We start from the raw sequence: 22,811 nt of genomic DNA, 5'->3' as shown, positions 1-22,811 counted from the left end.
ATACGAAGTAAGTGTTTTGACGTATTTTGTTCCTAAAATCCCCTATTTGTAAAAACATTTCTGCTGTATGCTGTAAATCATACATCTTTTGCAGTTTTTCAAATGTCCTTCAACAACCCTGTTATGTTATGTGTAGAACGATTTCTGATAATTAAATTAAAAGTTTTCCTATTAATTGTAGCGGAAGAACGTTTTGGTATGTATAATGATGAAATACAGCTACATTTCATAGGACTTCAGTGCTATGCTAATATTTAGCTTGTTTCGAAAGTATTTATCTCAAGATGTACGGCATTTTATTAATAAACCTTGCAAAGTTGACATTTTTTTTAATAAATGTTATATTCTTAGGAGTCCGTCAAAGTTAATATTCGTGTAAATAGGAAATAGTTTTTACGTATATATAGTTATAAAAATAAATTAATAATTTTTCAACACACTTTTCAAAAATACAGAATTTTACCGCATTTACCGCATTACCGCGTGGTGCGGTGCGGTAAATGCAGTGCGGTTGCGGTAAGCGGTGCGGTTTTATTATTTTTTTGCGGTTGCGGTGCGGACTATCCATTTACCGCCCACATCCGCACCGCGACGAACCCTAGTGTGCGTTATTCACATATGGTAAGCAACTCAGACGCAAGTGGGGGGAAACTCACGATTAGGTCCTTATTTACTGAGTGCTGGTAATACGTATTTCTGTATTTTTGCTGTAACTGTACATCGTTTTGAAACATCTCGAAGGTTTGGTCGCGAACTTTCGAGTTTAGAGAAAACTACCACTAAATTATTCAATTACTAAAAAAACTTAATTCATTGAGAACAGCAACCAACTAACGAATAGCAAAAACACTTTCATTTTATAGACCGCCGTTAAAAACTAATTTTCTTTAAGGAATAAATATTTCCGGCGATACCAGTCGATGTGTGTATTAAATTTTTAAAAATTTGAATAAAAAAAAATTTTCTCATTGTGTCCAATCACGAAGTTGTCTGTCTCATTACAACAAAACATGTAAAACTACTTTCAATCAATAATGTGGATATTGGTCCACAATGTAACCATGCCAATTGTTAAATCATCATGCCGCCATTTTGAATTTCTAATTTACGACGCAATTCAAGTTTCGTTTCCTTGGAAATATATGCCTATTTAAATATGCATGCTTTTAAATGCTAAATCGTCGTGAAAATAACATCATATTGGGATGCAAAATAACGACGAATAACAATTTTTAATCTCTACACAACTTTTCGATATCAAAAATACCCTTGTTTCATGATATTTTTACCATTAAAGCGTTATTGAATGCCAGTCCCTAATAAAAAAAATTATACACGAACTTTAACCCATATAGTCCAACGATTCCACATATTGTTTGGATGATACCCTGAACAGGTCGTTAGGCTCTTGAATGATAAGATGTTTATTAGAGGTAGTATTGAATATAGCTCGCCATTTCAGATTTTAAATGACGGCATGCATCAATTTGCGATCTATGGACATATTTCATATTAAAAATGTCCACGTCGTGTGACTCTAGATGACAGAATATCTTGAATATACCGTCATCTTAAATTTTGATCTGCTATCATAGGTATAACAATAGCGGAGCCTATTAAATTTCCTTTTACTTTCGATTTTTGGGTAGTTTCCCATACGAAACATACCCATATTGCAAACTTTCTGATGATAAATCATTATAAAAATGTCGCAATATTGAGTTAAGGAACGCCATTTATGACCACGAACATAATTTATTTGAACAGAAATATGTCTGAAGACATTTTTTCAATTACCGAAAAAATACCTTATTTTATACCCAAAAGAAATTTGTTGGAATTCTTAATAAACATACTAGCAGCACTACCATAGCCGATAAACATCAACCCGAATACACAACCGCAACACAACCGAAGTTTGATTTCGTTATTCTCGTGTTTTCTTCCCATACTCGTGCACCGGTAAACGAAAATCAAAACCAAACCGCGGTGCTGTGTAAACGAAACTCGGTTTGGTTTTCGTGTCTCGTATAAACACAACCAGCGATAAGACCGCACACAATGTAAAGGAAACATAAACACTTGTGGAAATTTGGTTTAACGTACCGGTACTCAACCGGTATTTTCCCACCTCTGACATAAAGTGTCGACCTAAATTATCTTGAAGAGTGAATTCTATTTAATTACTTCCAGGAAAATTAACCGCCAAAATTATTTTCTTAGAGAAAGGGCAGTTTTACGTTTTGAAGTTCTCCAATGTAACTTAACATCGAAATTTAACAGTTTCGAATGAATGTGATCGTGACCGTTCAAAATTTATCGAGCATTTAATTTACTTTTCCTTATTATTCAAGCTCACAACTTGACGACGAGTCCTAGTACTTAATTCATATAACTGATAATACAACAACAATCCAACTAGTTTCCGAAATGTTATTCTTGTTATTAACCATATTAAATTTTTGTCTGAACTCTACTCAATCTTAAAAAACACATTTTCAAAAATGAGCTCATAATAATTCATACAGTTATTTTAATTTACATTGAAGTAAATTGACAATTATGGGATTTCGGCTAAATGATAAGTTACATGATCCCCTTCCCACAATTTTCCAAAAGTCCTCATGATGCTTAAAACACGGTTCTCAATGTAGTGATCAGAGAATATTCTTTCAAAAATGTTTGGTAGAATATTAAATTAATTTTTTTTCAATCCAATTAATTTTGGTTTGGAGGCTACGCCACTGGTTCAACTATACCCATTTGTACGTATATGGCCTCCACTTTTGTTTACATAGAAGAAATCTGTGCATTTTATACAATCAATTTGTATCGTTTAAGAGTACATTTAATTAAATTGAAACTTATTACAGTGAATGAAAATATTGGCTGGGACATTTGTGAATTTCAACATATTCAATCTAAAACCTTTAAAATCGTTTTTCTCCGAAAGTGCTGGATGGCGCTTGTCATAGTATAGCATAACAGCGACGATTTGTAGTTACTAGTTATTTTGATGGTGTCATCAATGAAACATATGACAAATTTTACGTAAATTAGAAGATAGTAGTAATCAGTGTTATGTGATTTCCTTTCGATTTATGGATATTTTTTCCTAATAAATTAAATCCAGGGCAGTTTTCTTTAGTGGACTATACCATTGAAATGTATATTTTTTTAAATCCCATTGATCACTAAGAATCTTCCATGAAAGGGGCTCTGATTTGCCAGGCCAGGGTCAACCTTGAAAACAGTATCATTTAAATAGAATTATCAAAAAATTGTGTTTGAATGATCCCATAGAACTGCTAATAGTGGCAAGATGCCAGATCAAGAAAATAGAAGTTGAACCGTTTCTGCGCATCTACAAATCGCCTGTTAAATCAGAAATTTTGGGGCGAATTCCGTCAGTCTCTTCGTTAGAACATTCTAACAGTATTTTTCTACTTATTTCGATTTAGCGTCTTCTACACCTTGCAAACGTGTAGTTTAGATTACCTTGTATTTTCTAGGTCCGTCAAGGATTGTCATATTCCGTTGGCATATAAATACTTTGAATTCTTGAATATCCGTTGTTGGCAGCGTTGTCACTATTTTCCAAAGAAAATCTGGCAGTTCAAATAAAAATGTCTGGCAAAATCTGTCACTTGGCAGCGACCTCACAGTCATTGAAACATGGCATACATTTTAGTCTTCATAGAACATTGATCGATTTGTGTCTAGGAAAATGTGACCCAGATTTCCTAAATTTGTGTGTAACAGCCTCTATAATTTAAAATCTGGTAGAATGAGAGGTTTGTCTTTTTGCTAGAAGCTTTAACAACTCTAGCTGTACCAGATAAATCTGGCATAATGGGAAAAATCTGGAAGATTCCAGATAAATCAGGAACAGTGGCAACGCTGGTTGTTGGAACGAGAGTAAATTCTAACCAATTAAGCCTGTCGACTGTTTTGATGCATTTTGCAATGGATTTTCGGCTATTTCAGTCATGTACTGCAGCACAAACGATGTATGTTTATGTTATCCCAGGATAACCGTTTGTGCTGCAGTACATGACTGAAATAGACGAAAATCCATTGAAAAGTAAATTGTAACTTGTAAATAAATACTAAAAATCAATATCAATAATCCGTCGATGTATTATAGCTTTTCTTGTGACAAAGAACATGTCTTTTAATATTTTTAGATGCTATTGTTTTACATTTGGAATTGTTTTCATAAGATTCTTCTCAAAATTTCGTCAGGTCAGAATTAACTATTTTTGCAATAATTTAAAAGCCCCTCCCGAAATAAAATCCTGTGTACAGGCATGTATGGCGGCTGACTTGTTTGTCGACTCGATTCTACCCGCCATCGCAGGTGTATAAAATAAAACATTTAACATTTAAGCGCACTGCGACAAGCAGTTTCATCTCCTCATAGTAAATTACATAGAACACAATCATCGGGATCAAAATACTGAACGTTGCCAATCGGGTGTTTGAGAAACGTGCATAGTAAAATTTAATCTATGAGTGGATACTGAGAAGCGTGAAGAAATGACGGAAATTCCACCATCAGGTTTGCAACAATTTTAATTAGTATTTACGTATTTATGTTCTTCGTGACATTTATAGTGGAACTTGATAAAAGTCACCTAATAAGATATGTTAGTAAAAAATCGAGCACTTTACGCGCACGTTATCGAAGCGCACATAATGTTGATATTTAGATGCACATTTTCGTTCTGAAGCGTTAAAAGTTACGTCGGAATGCCGACAACCAACCAGTGCCGACCAGATTCCCCTACTACTCGTTACGTAAATAACAATTTGCAAAACCTAAAAAAGTGCCTAGAATAGAATAATAAAATCTCCTTACCATGCATTCGCGACCAGTTTTCGTATTCCCCCGATACGCTTTGAACAGAATCGGCGTCTAACCGCATCCTTTGGGTAGGCCGCTCGAAAGTTTCGGTTGGATGTCAACGGTAACGATCCCCTCGAAGGAACCATTTCCTTAACGAACATATTATTAGCATCGGTTTGGTGTGAAAACAGCTGGAAAATGCGATCTCGTTTCTTCTTCTCATTTGCAACAGCAGCAGCAGCATCAGCAGGGTGGTGTATTTTCATTCCACGCCACCGCAGCTCATTAAGTTCGAACTTTGAATCTCTCGGCACGGAAGATAAACCAACAACCGCTCCCGAATCCAGCTCATTTAGTCGATCCAGCAGCTGGTTGATGAGCTGAAAGCGCATTTGCAGCAATTTGACGTAACCAACGAATTGGGACTCGACGGTGACGGTCGTTAGCAGAGTGAGATAGCACTCGGTTAAACAGTACTGGGACGTGGGCGCGTAATCGCTCAGATACATTAAGCAGTTGAGCCACTCGAATACAAGAATGGCGACGGCGACGAACATCATTTGAATGCAAATTAGTCTGCAGGAAAAAGAGGGAAAAGGAAACAATTGTGAAATTCGATTGTTGCATTTGCATTTATTGTTGCGCTACGGAAAGTTTGTTCTTCGTGTAGGTAATTAGTTATAGGTTCTAACTGGAATTGGTTTCTGTTCGTTAGGGAACCGTTTCGATATAGTAGCCTCCTCTTCTTGCTTCACCTCGTTATCTACAGGGATACGAGATACCAGGAATCTCAGCAAGGATCGGATAACAAGTAGCAATGGAAAACTGGGAACGAACATAGAAGTACATGTTTTTCGCTCGAGTGCGGGAAAAGGTATCTAGTTTTTCAATTAAGGGACTGCTCATTTTGACATCTGTGCAGGTTTGGTTAGGCAATGAGTATGAGAATTGAGCATGTCCGACCACTCATGCCTGAGGCAACGTTACTGATTCAAATCAAACGGAATGCTATGCCAATCAATATGTGTTTTTGTTTGTAAGTAGCAAATCATCTATCAATGTACATATCTTGTGCCGGCCGAGGCCGAACGTTGATCGCGAATGTATATGTATTATTTACTACAATTCATCTGAACATGCTATTGAGCTAAACCTAACTATTGTTTCACAAAAATGATTAGTTCGTTGGAATCGAGTAGTGATACACAGCTATTCACTGCTTAGCCCTATGCAAAACTGATTCCGACATCACTTCGTTCAAAGTTTAATAACTTCTATAAGCATAAGCATAAGAAAGAGATCGCCCGTAGTTGCTACTCCGTTATTGACCAGAACCAAATTAGGTTGCAAAATGTCCATTGGAACAACATGCTTGGGATTAACCCCATTGTACAATCAAATCGGCATCACTGTTTGCTATATTCCGGTCGTCAGTAGAGCTGATAGTTTTTTTTTGATATTTTTAGTGTTTTACACTCGCGATTCTTTTTATTCTTGTTTTATCCGTTTATCGTGTTATTCGGTAGTACGTGAAATTTCGTGACTTCAAGCACGATTATATCTGCTAGTGTTGATTCGTGAAAGTGATAGTTTTTGTTTGTGATTTTTGTTTTCACTTGACATTATCACTGCACAGTACGTTACGCTCAATTTTTTCGCCAAAAGCGACATCTGCTGGTGGGTAACTGAGTTGTCGCACGTTGCGTGCAAGTTTGCTTTCATTGACGCACGTTACCCGTTAGCGTTTTCCTGCGCATATTGCATACCCGCTATGCGTTATTTCTACATCAAAAGCATGGCTTGTAACAACTGCTCGAAAGTGGTTAATGATTCTGATCGAATCACATGTCGTGGATACTGCGGAAATTCGTTCCACATGATATGCGTCAAGATGGATTATGATGTTCGTGACGTCCTGGGAACCCACCCACGGAACCTATTCTGGATGTGCAACGACTGCGCTGACTTATTCTCAAATGATAATTTCCGTAGAATGGCTTCGCGTTGTAGCGACATAGTGCCTGACGACAATTCTCTGAAATCTATAAAGAATGACATAGCTGATTTGAAAGATGTCGTCAAAGCTCTCTCGGTTAAAGTTGACTCAAAACCGCTATCCCCAACTATAACGCCTTGGAAACGAATTGCTGAATATAATCCTGTTTCAAACACACCTACGCAAACACGAAGATGTTTCGCTCAAAACAAAAATTCCTAATATTCGTTGATCCAAAGCTGCGTTTGAAACAATAAAAACAATTTCACCACCTGAGGAGCTGTTATGGGTTTACTTGTCAGCATTTGATCCCAGCACGATGGATGATGAAGTTTCTACCCTTGTGAAAGATTGTCTGGGGGAGAATCTGCAACCGAGAATAGTTCGTCTAGTTCCTAAGGACAAGGATCTTTCCTCTCTGAGCTTCATTACTTTCAAAGTTGGCGTTAGCAAATCATACAGGGATAAGGCTCTGTCCAAAAACTCTTGGCCGGAGAACATCTACTTCCGTGAATTTGTGACCAATTAAAAAATCCAACGACCTATCATCAGGATTGCGGCGGAGAAGAATCCATCTGGTGGTGGACAGTAGCGCCAAGCTATTCTGGATAAACTCGTCTGTCCAACTTCTTGTACCCCGGCGAGCGATCTCGGTCTACCTGACAAATCGGCGACTTCTTCTGTGTCAGGTAAAGCCAAGAAGGGTATATGTCCTTCCGAAGAAATACAAGATGCTGCACGCCCTCAATGTAAATTTCACTTACAGTCTGCTAATGAACACAACTCTACCGCCGCTGTGAATCTTCAATGTTAAAAAAAAAGATGGGTGGGTAATGTCTGCGACATAACCGGAGAGATGTAGAATACATAAGGAACACGTTCTTCAAATATGTTGATACTCATTGGAATTTTCGGACAAAAGGTGATTTGGGCGAGGAATATTTCAAATAATTCTTTACAAAAATGATGGTGGTCCTGAAAAGGTACCAGTTTTGTTGGCGTTGTTGGCCTTGATGAGGGAGATGGCTAACGATGAAATTAATTGTTAGCATGAGGAAGTCGCGTAGTACTGGCCAATGGAAGAACAGATAATAATTGATTCCTGAAAATCAATTTTTCTTTATTCATGTAAATTATACATACTTACAAATCTAACAGAAGATTCCTGATCATATTTCTGAATCATTAGTGCGAACATTGTGTAATTTGGTTAAGTACAATGAAAGTTACAAACTTTCCAAACTCGACCTTCTGTTCCTTCAGAAATATTGAAATGGGGTGTCTATATTAAACCGTTAGTCGTGGTCACAATAAAAAAAGATGGGTGGGTAATGTCTGTCACATAACCAGAGCGTCGTGATTTCAATTCGAGACGTTAATTTAAATCTAATAATATTCAACAGAATCACGTTTGAATGGGAAATTTTCAAATAATTCTCTATGGTAATAATGGTGGTTCTGAAAAGAACCTTTGGTATCGGCGTTGGTGTTGATGGTGATGCACTGGATCGTTGGATATTTTTGGCATGATAGTTACGTGCCTGGCGAACTGTTTTGTAGCCTCGAACAAAACGACAAGACTGGCTTCTTCGGGTACCATTACGGCTGAACTTTATAAACTTAGCTCGACTTTGAAATCCTGCACAATCTCACGAATCAGACACTAGTAGAGCCATTTTGTTTGCTACTAGCACGGAGCTGCACAAAAAAATCATATGCAGTTAGTTCACGGGGGCTGCCAAAAAGCTTGAATAGAAGCATGCGACTTCAACGTTTCTCTTAAACACATGCAACAACACATTCGTTTTGGTAATACTGATAATAACAGTAGAAAGGAATGGAAAAGCAGTGCACGAAACGAGTGAGAGGATAATTTAATTTTTTTTTCCATGTGCAAGCTACTTCTTTCCACACAACGTATTATGTTGCTTGTTGAAAATTTGCTACACACCTTAAAATGAAAGTTTCAGTTTAACTCTCGCTAGAACACAATTGATTGGTCCTGAAAAGAACCGTTGCTTTTATTGTAATTTACGCCCACTCCCACAAACCGACCAAGTAGGCATCACTGGCTTCATTACGGCTGAGTTTTGTAAGCGTAGCTCGACTTTGAAGTAATACACAACCTTACGAACCAGACGCTGGAATGTTAGCCAGCGGATTAGTTGCTCCGTTGCCCTTTAGTTGGGGCGAAATACTAGCATGGCGATAGTTCCTGATCGGTAGTTGGTTGCGATGGGCCACCAGTAGCTGGGGCACTTTTGCGGACCGTAATCATCGCCAACTGCTTTCCTCCGGTGGACTGGCTGCTTGCTAGTGCTTGAACGAATACGAATGATGAGAAAAACCGACCGACCAATATTCATATATGAACACACGAGAAAGCACTACTATCGCTCTCTCGCTCGTTTTCGTGCCATTCCTGTGCCTTTCCTTTCCGTTCGGCTACCAATACTAGCATAACCAAAACGAATATTCTGTCTTTCCATCGCCTTCAATCAGTGGCCAGTGCTAGCAAACTTGCATGTTCAGTTTTTCAATAACAACATTCCAACAATATTTTCAAAGAATGTTGCAGATTTGAAAAGAAGGAAGGAGAAGATTTTCACAAATTTAAATTCTTTTGTCTTATTTGTTAGCGCTGATAAAGGCTATTTAGTTTGCTACTAGCAAGGAGCTGCACAAACAAATCGATTTATGCAGTTAATCAACGGAGGCTGCCAAAAAGTTCGAATAAAAGCATGCGACTAGTGTACTTTGCACGTTCTATATTTTATCAATACTAGAGAGGATCAATAAAATAATTCAAATTGTAATAGCGACATCCAATTGTGGCAACACTGGCCAAGAGATTGTGGGGGAACACGCACATTCGTTTTAGTTATGATGGTAGTAGCAGCAGAAAGGTATGGAAAAGCAGTGCACGAAAACGAGCGAGAGAGGATAATTTAAATTCTCTTTCTTTCTTTCCACACATCGTATTTCTTATATAGCTTTCTGAAAATTATTTGTTATACACCATAAAATGTAAATTTCAGTTTAACTCTTATTAGAACACAATTAATTGGTCCTGTAAAGAACCGTTTATTGTTTTATTGCGGGAGCATAATTCAGACGCACTCCCCGCGGACACGGTGAGCCACTTTAACTCTTATTAGAACACAGATTAGTTTCTCTGTTGCCCTTTAGTTGGGGCGAAATTCTTGCAGGGCGACAGTTCCTGATCGGGTTGCGATGAGTCACCAGTAGCTGGGGCACTTTTTCCGACCGTCGTCATCGCCAACTTCTTTCCTTCGGTGGACTGGCTGCTTGCTAGTGCTTGAACGAATACGAATGATGAGAAAAACCGACCGACCAATATTCATATATGAACACACGAGAAAGCACTACTATCGCTCTCTCGCTCGTTTTCGTGCCATTCCTGTGCCTTTCCTTTCCGTTCGGCTACCAATACTAGCATAACCAAAACGAATATTCTGTCTTTCCATCGCCTTCAATCAGTGGCCAGTGCTAGCAAACTTGCATGTTCAGTTTTTCAATAACAACATTCCAACAATATTTTCAAAGAATGTTGCAGATTTGAAAAGAAGGAAGGAGAAGATTTTCACAAATTTAAATTCTTTTGTCTTATTTGTTAGCGCTGATAAAGGCTATTTAGTTTGCTACTAGCAAGGAGCTGCACAAACAAATCGATTTATGCAGTTAATCAACGGAGGCTGCCAAAAAGTTCGAATAAAAGCATGCGACTAGTGTACTTTGCACGTTCTATATTTTATCAATACTAGAGAGGATCAATAAAATAATTCAAATTGTAATAGCGACATGCAATTGTGGCAACACTGGCCAAGAGATTGTGGGGGAACACGCACATTCGTTTTAGTTATGATGGTAGTAGCAGCAGAAAGGTATGGAAAAGCAGTGCACGAAAACGAGCGAGAGAGGATAATTTAAATTCTCTTTCTTTCTTTCCACACATCGTATTTCTTATATAGCTTTCTGAAAATTATTTGTTATACACCATAAAATGTAAATTTCAGTTTAACTCTTATTAGAACACAATTAATTGGTCCTGTAAAGAACCGTTTATTGTTTTATTGCGGGAGCATAATTCAGACGCACTCCCCGCGGACACGGTGAGCCACTTTAACTCTTATTAGAACACAGATTAGTTTCTCTGTTGCCCTTTAGTTGGGGCGAAATTCTTGCAGGGCGACAGTTCCTGATCGGGTTGCGATGAGTCACCAGTAGCTGGGGCACTTTTTCCGACCGTCGTCATCGCCAACTTCTTTCCTTCGGTGGACTGGCTGCTTGCTAGTGCTTGAACGAATACGAATGATGAGAAAAACCGACCGACCAATATTCATATATGAACACACGAGAAAGCACTACTATCGCTCTCTCGCTCGTTTTCGTGCCATTCCTGTGCCTTTCCTTTCCGTTCGGCTACCAATACTAGCATAACCAAAACGAATATTCTGTCTTTCCATCGCCTTCAATCAGTGGCCAGTGCTAGCAAACTTGCATGTTCAGTTTTTCAATAACAACATTCCAACAATATTTTCAAAGAATGTTGCAGATTTGAAAAGAAGGAAGGAGAAGATTTTCACAAATTTAAATTCTTTTGTCTTATTTGTTAGCGCTGATAAAGGCTATTTAGTTTGCTACTAGCAAGGAGCTGCACAAACAAATCGATTTATGCAGTTAATCAACGGAGGCTGCCAAAAAGTTCGAATAAAAGCATGCGACTAGTGTACTTTGCACGTTCTATATTTTATCAATACTAGAGAGGATCAATAAAATAATTCAAATTGTAATAGCGACATGCAATTGTGGCAACACTGGCCAAGAGATTGTGGGGGAACACGCACATTCGTTTTAGTTATGATGGTAGTAGCAGCAGAAAGGTATGGAAAAGCAGTGCACGAAAACGAGCGAGAGAGGATAATTTAAATTCTCTTTCTTTCTTTCCACACATCGTATTTCTTATATAGCTTTCTGAAAATTATTTGTTATACACCATAAAATGTAAATTTCAGTTTAACTCTTATTAGAACACAATTAATTGGTCCTGTAAAGAACCGTTTATTGTTTTATTGCGGGAGCATAATTCAGACGCACTCCCCGCGGACACGGTGAGCCACTTTAACTCTTATTAGAACACAGATTAGTTTCTCTGTTGCCCTTTAGTTGGGGCGAAATTCTTGCAGGGCGACAGTTCCTGATCGGGTTGCGATGAGTCACCAGTAGCTGGGGCACTTTTTCCGACCGTCGTCATCGCCAACTTCTTTCCTTCGGTGGACTGGCTGCTTGCTAGTGCTTGAACGAATACGAATGATGAGAAAAACCGACCGACCAATATTCATATATGAACACACGAGAAAGCACTACTATCGCTCTCTCGCTCGTTTTCGTGCCATTCCTGTGCCTTTCCTTTCCGTTCGGCTACCAATACTAGCATAACCAAAACGAATATTCTGTCTTTCCATCGCCTTCAATCAGTGGCCAGTGCTAGCAAACTTGCATGTTCAGTTTTTCAATAACAACATTCCAACAATATTTTCAAAGAATGTTGCAGATTTGAAAAGAAGGAAGGAGAAGATTTTCACAAATTTAAATTCTTTTGTCTTATTTGTTAGCGCTGATAAAGGCTATTTAGTTTGCTACTAGCAAGGAGCTGCACAAACAAATCGATTTATGCAGTTAATCAACGGAGGCTGCCAAAAAGTTCGAATAAAAGCATGCGACTAGTGTACTTTGCACGTTCTATATTTTATCAATACTAGAGAGGATCAATAAAATAATTCAAATTGTAATAGCGACATGCAATTGTGGCAACACTGGCCAAGAGATTGTGGGGGAACACGCACATTCGTTTTAGTTATGATGGTAGTAGCAGCAGAAAGGAATGGAAAAGCAGTGCACGAAAACGAGCGAGAGAGGATAATTTAAATTCTCTTTCTTTCTTTCCACACATCATATTTCTTATATAGCTTTCTGAAAATTATTTGTTATGCACCATAAAATGTAAATTTCAGTTTAACTCTTATTACAACACAATTAATTGGTCCTGTAAAGAACCGTTTATTGTTTTATTGCGGGAGCATAATTCAGACGCACTCCCCGCGGACACGGTGAGCTAGAAAGCACTATTTTGCATTCTCGAACAAACCGACCAAGTAGGCATCGTTGGCTTCTCGGGGCATCATTACGACTGAGCTTTGTAAGCGTAGCTCGACTTTGCAGTCCTGCACAATCTCACGACCCAGACGCTGGAACGATAGCCTACTCTGTTGCCCTTTAGTTGGGGCGAAATTCTTGCAGGGCGACAGTTCCTGATCGGGTTGCGATGAGTCACCAGTAGCTGGGGCACTTTTTCCGCCGTCGTCATCGCCGACTGCTTTTCTTCGGTGGACTGGCTGCTTGCTAGTGCTTGAACGAATACGAATGATGAGAAAAACCGACCGACAGATATTTATATAATCGCGCTAATATGCACTACTATCGCTTTCTCGCTCGTTCTCGTGCCGTGCATGAGCCTTTCCTTTCCGTCCGGCTTCTAATGGCCTAACCAAAGGAATATGCCGTCTTTCCCCCACCAACTGCTCTCGTCAAGCAACCCAATGCGAATAATCATAAAACAAACATGTAGTGGACCTATATATAAACTTTTCATTATTTTATTGCTCGGTTGGTCCACCATTTTGACGGCTCTGTGCGGGATGGGCTGAAAAATTTCACTTTTCCGAGTCGTTTTCGAAAGATTTTTCAAAACACATTTTTTTGTTATTAGTGCATGTTATACATACTTCAAATTTTAATACAGCATAGAGGAACATATTTGCAACAAATTGGCCTAAAAATCAAATCATTCTGTTTAGTATGATAAAAGTTATTAACGTTCAAAATCTGACGCGGCGCCGCAGCCGATATTTTGAAACGGGACCCCTATATTGAAACCTTAAATGTATTCTACATTAACAAAATTTTGATCCCATCGTAACGAGCACGTCTCTTCATAGCACATTCGGCTCTACAACGATCACGGAAGGCCTAAGCACTCTATGCTATGCTGGTATGACTCATCGCACCCTGGGACGCACTGCAGCTAGCACTATGGAAGCCCTTGATCCCCCTGCCACAGTCGAGCCATTGCAGCCAGCGTTCACCAGTCGTCCCGGTCCTGTGTGCAGGAATGGTGAAGGGGTCTTCCAAATCGATACAAACGGCAAGTACGAACCTGATTTTGTTAATGCAAGCATTGATCAGCTCCTCGCTTCCAGTCAATCGCGGCATTCAAACCTACAAATATATTACCAGAATGCCGGTGGTATGAATTCAGTAATCGAAGATTATTTGGTAGCAAGTTCGGATGAATGCTTCGACATAATCGCCCTCACAGAGACGTGGCTTAGCGATAGCACTCTGTCAGTGCAAGCATTTGGTGCCAACTACGATGTTTTCCGAACTGATCGCAGCTCACGCAACAGTCTCAAGGTTACCGGCGGCGGCGTACTTGTGGCTGTCCATCGTCGATTGAAAGCGCAACTGATTGACGATACTTTGGGGGTCTGTGTCGAGCAGGTGTGGGTGCGAATCAAACTGGCTGGCTACGCACTTTTTCTTTGCGTGGTTTATCTTCCACCGGACCACACTCGCGATTCGACATTGATTGATTCACATACTGAGTCACTGGAACGGATTTCCGCTCAAGCAAGCCCGGTTGATGAGATCCTGATTGTTGGCGATTTCAATTTCTCCGGATTAAAATGGCGCTCTGCTTCTGACGGATTTATGTTCGCTGATCCCGAACTGTCATCTTTTCATGCTGGTATCACCAGTTTGCTTGACTGCTACAGTCTAAATCTGCTGCGCCAAACGAATAATGTGGTGAACGAGAACAACAGAATCCTTGATCTCTGTTTTTCGAGCAAATCTGACTACGCGCCAAATGTTACCGCAGCACCATTCCCCCTGGTAACTACTGTTACACACCACCTTTCCTCTGCATATAGTGCTTGAAGCGATTCGAGTGAAGCATGACTGCAATGCTTCTAACACCGTCAGCTATAATTTTAGAAAAGCCAACTATAATAGCATTATTGACTTCCTGTCGAATATCCACTGGACTGAAATTCTCGACAATGATGATGTCAACGTTGCAGTGCAGACCTTCTCCAATGTTATGAGCAATGCTATCGATCGCTATGTACCCAAAAGAAGTGGCCTTCAATCTAAGCATCCAGCGTGGCACACTACCAAGCTGAGTCGGTTTAAAGCGACTAAAAGAGCCGCTCTGAAGAAATAATCCATGTTTGGGGGCTACGTGCTGCGACAACACTACGTTCATGTTAACCAAGTCTATAAAAAGGCATCGAAGCGTTGCCATGCCGATTACTTGCGAAACGTGCAACGTAAGTTGAAGTCCGAACCTAAAACATTCTGGAAGCATATAAACGAGCAAAGAAAGGAATCCGGGTTGCCTTCAACGATGAGCTATGGAGGACGTATGAGCTCTAGTTTACAGGAGATTTACCAACTATTCTCTGAAAAGTTCGCGAGTGTTTTCTCCAACGAGAAACCGACACCGACTCAGGTTTCACGCGCGGCTCTTAATGTACCTCAATCATACCAGTCTTTGAACTCTATCAATATCGATAATAATATGGTACAACTGACGATTGGCAAAATGAAGGCTTCAACTTCGGCAGGCCCAGATGGTATACCAACTATTGTTCTAAAAAAATGCTCTGCTGGTCTAATTGAACCTCTTTGTCATCTGTTTCAATTGTAGCTAACAACCGGAGTATTTCCCGAACTCTGAAAATCCTCCCTCATGTTTCCAGTTCACAAAAAAAGGTGATAAAAAGGTAGTTGACAACTACCGTGGTATTACAACGCTAAGCGCAGTTCCTAAGCTGTTTGAAATGGTTGTGTTGGAACCCATCTCCAGCCACTGCAAACAGTATATCTCCGAGACTCAGCATGGATTTATGCCGAAACGTTCAACATCTACGAATCTTCTGTCGGACGGCCTTCAAACTGACGTTATCTATACGGACCTTTCAGCTGCTTTTGACAAGATTAATCACGCTATTGCATTGGCAAAGTTGGATAGACTTGGCTTTGGTACTAATATTCTCCGTTGGATGAAATCGTATCTCAGTGATCGTCGTCTAGCAGTCAAGATAGGTGATTGTGTATCCGAAGAGTTCTTTGCTTCATCTGGTATTCCACAAGGCAGCCATCTCGGTCCATTGATTTTTCTTCTGTATTTCAACGACGTCAACTTTTGTTTAGAAGGACCACGATTGTCTTTCGCCGAAGACCTCAAGTTATACCATAGAATCCGGAATACTGATGATGCAGCTTTCCTTCAACGCCAACTGGTAACTGGGATTGGCTTATTGGACTCGATACATTGCAAGTGCGGCGGGATCTATTCCGTGCTATGACGATTTCGGATATTTTGCAAGATCGAATTGACTGCCCCGAGCTTCTCAGTACGATAAATATGAACGTTCGTCCCCGCGCCCTTCGCAATAATTTATTCCTCCGATTACCTCTTCGCCGGACTAATTATGGAGTAAACAGTGCCATCATTGGTTAGCAGCGGACCTTCAACAGAGTGTCATCCGAGTTCGATCTCGCATTCCACGTAGCAGATTACAATTTGACTTTTTAAATAGATTAAGAAATTATCATTAGGACCACACTGTGTCTGTTGATATCAATTATAAATAAATAAATATTCTGATCCCTGCATGCTGATCAATACCGACGCCGGCCACGTCCGAATGCAGATCTTCTGGGAAAGGAACATTCGTCCGATGCATGTTGCTACTAGAGACCGAGGAATCCTCTGCACCTCCACATGTATCACGGTAAGGGGAGAGTTGTTAGTAAGTGTGTCAATAGCGTTATCATGTAATAATTGCTCTGGGCAGCCGGCTGCCGAGAATTTGAGAAAATTAATTATTTGTTGTATTAATACGATTAGCAAAATAAGCAACTTGAACTCCGGATAGCCAGACTCTTCCATAAGTGTCGCGGAGTTGGTGGTTTGGAAGGGAATTGGATCTAGGATTCGCTCCACGCAAACGATGAGACCTGTAAAGCATAGTCTATTAGGTAGTAGTTCAGTTAGTTTTCGAGAACACGATCGCTCGAAAAAGATCTTGTTTAGTTTTTGGTTCTTTTTAAACTGTGGGCAAAAAGCAAAAACAATTTCAACTCTACACAACCGATCGTGGGAGTATTTTATAGAAAAGCTAATCTTATCTGCGTAATGGGCCGGATCACTATTGCGACATTATTTAGACTAATTTCGCTATACCTTCTCTACGATATATTGTTGGGTTGCAAACTACCGAGTGATAACACGTTATACAGACAAAGAATTATGATAGCTCGAGATGTTATAAATCAACGAAAGTATTTCCTATTTCTAATATGGATTGTTTGTGAAATACACGTATTCGAACGATTATATCGAACATTAAAGGGAAATACAGAGAATCGTTAATCTGATGCACGGGCTTGTTATCAATAACGGAACTTGAAATTAGATTCATCAAAACAGACGCGGCGAATTTTCAGTATGTATTGGCCCGCGATCTTCGATTCAAGTCAAATTAAAGTCTTATTGGAGCTGATTTCCGAACAACTTTTCATTTTAACGGTATTGTTTTCTCGGCTAGATCTGTTCGCACCCTCTCATTCTGCTATTATCAGCTGATAGCACCCAGTCATCGCCGGTCTAAGGACCAAATGTCATCAATAGACTTAGATTCGCGTGGAGGCATGAGATAGAATTGAAAGCAAAACACTTATTCTACGTGCTGACATAACTGAAGGTAATTTTTAACGGGTCCACGATCCCTCTCGCGAATAGTCAATTCTCAAACCTTATACATGATTGAAGTTATCATTCCACTCAAACAAGGCCATGGGTTTTCCCTAAACACATTGAATGCTCTTTGGATCAGTTCCTCCGTTTGTAAAGCCCTGAGCAAACATAAAAATTAGTTCGCTCAGTCCAAAGAAAAGTTTGCCGACCGGCAGATACGTATACCCTTACAGTGCCATCACATCAACAAACGCCCAAAATTTACATGCGACAACATATCTGCAATCCCGAATATAAAAGAATCAAAACCTGAGGGGTGGGCGTAGCGTAGTTGGTAAATCGATTGCCTTGTACGCAGCGCACCTGGGTTCGAGTCCCGACCCCGCACATAGGGTTAGAAATTTTTCATAAGAGACTTTTCTAACCCGAAGAGGCGAATGACCTTAAGGTTAAAACCTCTATAATCGAAATAAAAAAAATCAAAACCTCTACTCATTTGCAATAAAATAAGAAAGTAAAAAAAACAGTTGAATATCCAAGGCGGCTCATTTTGAAAGATAGCACCGCGAGCGTGTATTCCTAGATATTGAGGGTGCTTTTGACAATGTGTCCTTCCAGTCTATTCTGGAAGCGACGCGCGGTCATGGGATACCTGCATGTATCTCAGGTTGGATAAACGCAATGCTTAGTAACCGCATACTTTGCTCGTCACTGCGACAGGCTGAGATACGGAAGTTGAGTATTTGCGGTTGTCCTCAGGGCGGCGTACTGTCACCTTTGTTATGGAACTTAGTAGCTGACGGCTTGTTGAAGAAACTCAATGAGCTTGGATTTCCAACCTACGGGTTTGCTGACGATTACCAAATACTAATTACTGGATTTTGCATCGGAACAATCTTTGACTTAATGCAACAGGCATTAAGAGCCGTCGAACAGTGGTGTCGACAAGTTAAACTATCAGTTAACCCAAGCAAAACTTCAATGGTTCTTTTCACGAAGAAGCGAATAACAACCGGGGTTCGTACCTTGCAGTTCTTTGATTCTGAGCTACTGTGTGCAGATCAAGTCAAATACGTTGGAGTCATATTGGATTCCAAACTGAACTGGTCTACTCACATTGAGTTCAGAGTCAAGAAAGCGTGCATGGCTTTCGGGCAGTTCAGACGAACTTTTGGAAAGACCTGGGGTCTCAAACCTAAATACATCTATTGGATTTACACGACAATTGTACGTCCAATACTGTCATACGGATGCCTTGTGAGGTGGCAGAGGGGAGAGTTGGTGACAGTCCAGTCAAAGCTAAACCATCTGCAAAGAATGGCGCTCATGGCGTTGACTGGTGCTTTCACCACGACTCCGACTGCTGCTCTTGAGGCACTTTTAAATATCAAACCATTACACATACACTTAAAACAAGAAGCACTATCATGTGCATACAGACTGCAGGTTACTGGGCTTTGGAAAAGTAATCATGTTGATCTTGCTACCAGTCATACACGATTGTGGTCACAAATGGTTACATGGGGTGACGATATTCTTGCTCCCAGCGATATTACACTCACTTGTAGTTTTCCTTACAGGACATTCCATGTGAAGATTCCCTCTCGAGAGGAGTGGTTGTCTGGCTTTATGGAAAGACAACAACAAACGCAAGTGGTCTGTTACACTGACGGTTCTCTGATGGAGGGACGTGCTGGTGCTGGTGTCTACTGTCGTGAAATGAGATTGGAACAATCTCACTCACTAGGTAGATACTGTACTGTATTCCAAGCAGAAATCTATGCGATTATGTGCGGGGTACAATCGGCCCTTCTACTGAGTTTGTCCGGCAGAGTTATACACTTCTGCTCCGATAGTCAGGCTGCAATCAAGGCCCTTAGCTCAGACAAATCCCGGTCCAAGCTAGTGATCGCAGGCCGAACCCAAATCGAAGAACTAAGCATTGTCAACACTATCTACCTTGTCTCGGTGCCCGGACATTGCGGTATTACTGGAAATGAAAGGACTGACGAATTGGCCAGGGCAGGTTCAGCGATTGACTTCGTTGGTCCTGAGCCCGCGCTGCCAATTTCGACAAGTTGGATACGGGAAAAAATACAGTCCTGGGCTTCGTCCGAGCACCGCAATTATTGGAGAAATCTACAAACGTGTCGCCAAACAAAGGCGTTTCTAGAACAACCATGCCCAGTGGTTTCGAAAAATCTCTTACATTTTTCGAAGCTCCACTGCGGCATGCTGACCAGGGCTTTAACCGGCCACTGCAAACTCAATTATCACATGGCAACTATTCAGCGCGCTGAGTCTTTTTCATGTGATCTTTGTGAATCCGACTACGGAACCTCATATCATCTGATATGCAACTGTCCAGCGGTAGCGCAATTGCGATTTCGAGTCTTCAGTCGTCCTTATATAGACGAAACCATGTTTGGTCGACTGAAACTCAGAGACATACTAAAGTTTCTTATCCAATGTGGTAAAGAGCTTTAGGCTTATTCGCAGGCAAGTTGAATTACTTGTGAGTTTAACTTACCTGTTGTTTATTTTTGTTTTGTGCTGTTATTTTTCCCACCCTTCCAATTCTACTTCCCCACACCTCCTTGTCCTTTCCTTCCGCTCAGGAAATGATGAAAACACACGGCAAGGCACAAATCCCCGACTATGTACGGGGAACGTGCCATTTGAGCCAATATATTCTGATTCCTGATTCCTGATTCCATGTAAATTGTCGAAAAATCCCTCACAAACTTCAGGCACGTTAGTCCGATAACTAGACTTGCCCGATTTACTTCAAATTTGGAGCAAGCACTCCTGGTGGGACTAAGAATCAACTCAGAGTCGGGCCGATAGGGGTCACACTTCTCAATCAGTAAATTCAATAGAAACCTATGCCTTTCATTTGAGATTAAGTTTGAGAAAATCGGTTGGGTCACCTCCGAGTAATCAATGAGCTATTGCTGGTCACATACATACACACATGCGCACACACATTAACCCAACTAAACAAAGTGAATCGAATGGTATAAGAGTTCCGATCCTCCGAGCCTCTGTTAAGCGGTCGACTTTCAGGGTGATTGCATAGCAATTGTAATGCGAGAAATATACGAGAAACTGGTGTGAATCTAATTTCGGAACTATAACTTCGAATTTCCGGAATCCTCAACAGTTCTGAATGTGGCCAAAGAGACTTTGATTTGCAATAAGTGATCTAGTTCAAAAATTTTAACCAATTCAAAACTCATTTCAATTGGTTTTCCATTATTTAGATATAAACATTATACCGGTTTATATGGGAATTTCGAATGTGATCGCAAACTTCAACTTGTTACACAGGAACCAGAATTCCGATTCCAATGGAATTTTATAAATGAAATTTGTAATGGAATGGAAATTTGAGACTAAATTTGAAAAATTCTAGTCAGCTATTCCCAAGAATTAGATGTGATTTCAATTCATGAACATAGCTACATTCCGGAAGCTTCCGGTTCCGCCAAAAATGTCCAAAGTGGTCAATGTGGGTTTGATTGGGCATCAGTAAGCCGAAACTATAAATCGAAGTAATTTGGAACACATTTTATGAAGGTTTGCATCTCTTAGATAACATGCTGATTCTGATTTATATGGGCGTTTCATGCGTGGCCGCACTCTTCAGTCCCTAACTCCGGAACCGAAGATCTGAATTGAATGAAATTCGATAGCTGTCTATGGGAACGTTGCACCTTTCATTTGAGACGTGATAAAATCGGTTCAGCCATCTCCGAGTAACCGATGTGCATTTTTTGGTCACATACATACATACATACATACATACATAAACACGCGCATACACACACAGACATTTGTCGAGCTCGAAGAACTGAGGCAAATGGTATAAGAGACTCAGACCTCCGGGCCTCGGTTAAAAAGTCGTATAGCGTTTCTATCGGAGAAAGGCAAAACTATGGTGGGAAAAGTTTTGCTCCCAAGACAAGAATTTAACTAATGATTATGGTCGATCTGCATAGGGATTATGTATGTCAGCAGAGACATCTGTTAGCTTACTATAATCTTGTTGGCTTCAATTTGCATTTGATACTGGGATTGCTTTCAAAACAATTTAGGCCACTCTAAAACACAGAAAGTGCTCCTATTCTTATTCCCTCATCAATTCAATAGGCATGGATCATGTTACATTGTTTGAATTCATTTTTCTTACCGCTTCCATCTTGAGTTCTGCACTATAATTCCCAGCTTTGTCAGAAATATTTCATCCACTTGACCAAACAAACCTAAGCACCTAATCAGAATACGTTGATTAGCAATGGCACCTGCGATCAGTATCCAGTACAATCCCAGTCCTGAATACCGACTGTAGATGTCAATCATGACGGAGACGACATTTCCTTCACCTGTCCCATTTCCGCCGCCCGCCTTATCCGGTTCGGGTGCTGATTCGTTCCGGTTACTTTTTGCAGTGCCCATAAAATCATCATTATAATTGGTGTAGAGATGAAAAGCACCGTACAGTACGATAGCCACCAGGGACTGGACGATTCCTGGAACAGAAATCTGTGCACCTTTATTGTGGCCATAAATTAGCCTGAACGGGCTCAGGGAAAACAGCTTTGACACAAAGTACAGCGGCTTCAGGTGTTTTATGAGGCTCTCATCGGGTTTCGTTCGTCCAACTGCAGCTGGTTTCCGAAGTTGTACACCGTCAACCCGCATGGCCGGCCAGCGGATCTTCATTTCGTCCAACACAAAGGTTCAGATGTTTTCAGTCCCCCGAAAAAATATGAGAGGAAATTTCAACACTACCGAAATATGAATCACACGCACGTTGGCTCGGGTGGAAATGAAAATTCTGAATGGCAACGGGTAGCCGATGCTGGACCTAGCCACTCACTCTGGGGACGTACGCCGAGAAAATTTAATTTATGGACCGCGTCTATTTTTTATGAACGACCTGAACTAATCCAATTTAGCTCTCGTGCGGGCTGGGGGCACGAGTGGCCGCGAAGGGAGAAGCGTGTTGGTGTAAATCTGGATTAATATTCATTTGGAAATGGGCTAGCCCATTTCTCATTTGATATTATGCCGTACCGGCGGTGGTGGTGGTGATGATGAAGCGAAGGTGTTTGTTG

At 40.4% G+C, this 22,811-nt stretch overlaps 1 protein-coding gene across 1 annotated transcript in view; it reads right to left on the bottom strand.

Moving 5' to 3' along the window:
• The window catches only part of LOC131679890 (putative gustatory receptor 28b), a 63,070-nt gene extending 40,654 nt beyond the window's left edge, over positions 1-22,416 (bottom strand). The window contains exons 1-3 of the mRNA XM_058960641.1: positions 21,884-22,416; positions 5,198-5,425; positions 3,553-3,560 (exon numbers count right to left, since the gene is read on the bottom strand). Of these exons, the coding sequence (XP_058816624.1) occupies positions 3,553-3,560; positions 5,198-5,425; positions 21,884-22,416 (769 nt within the window). The remainder of the gene's footprint in view (positions 1-3,552; positions 3,561-5,197; positions 5,426-21,883) is intronic.
• Positions 22,417-22,811: the final 395 nt, after the last annotated feature.

The sequence above is a fragment of the Topomyia yanbarensis genome, chromosome 2 (assembly GCF_030247195.1).
Source record: "Topomyia yanbarensis strain Yona2022 chromosome 2, ASM3024719v1, whole genome shotgun sequence".
Classification (NCBI taxonomy): Eukaryota; Metazoa; Arthropoda; class Insecta; order Diptera; family Culicidae; genus Topomyia; species Topomyia yanbarensis.
This window is presented reverse-complemented; position numbering and strand designations above follow the sequence as displayed.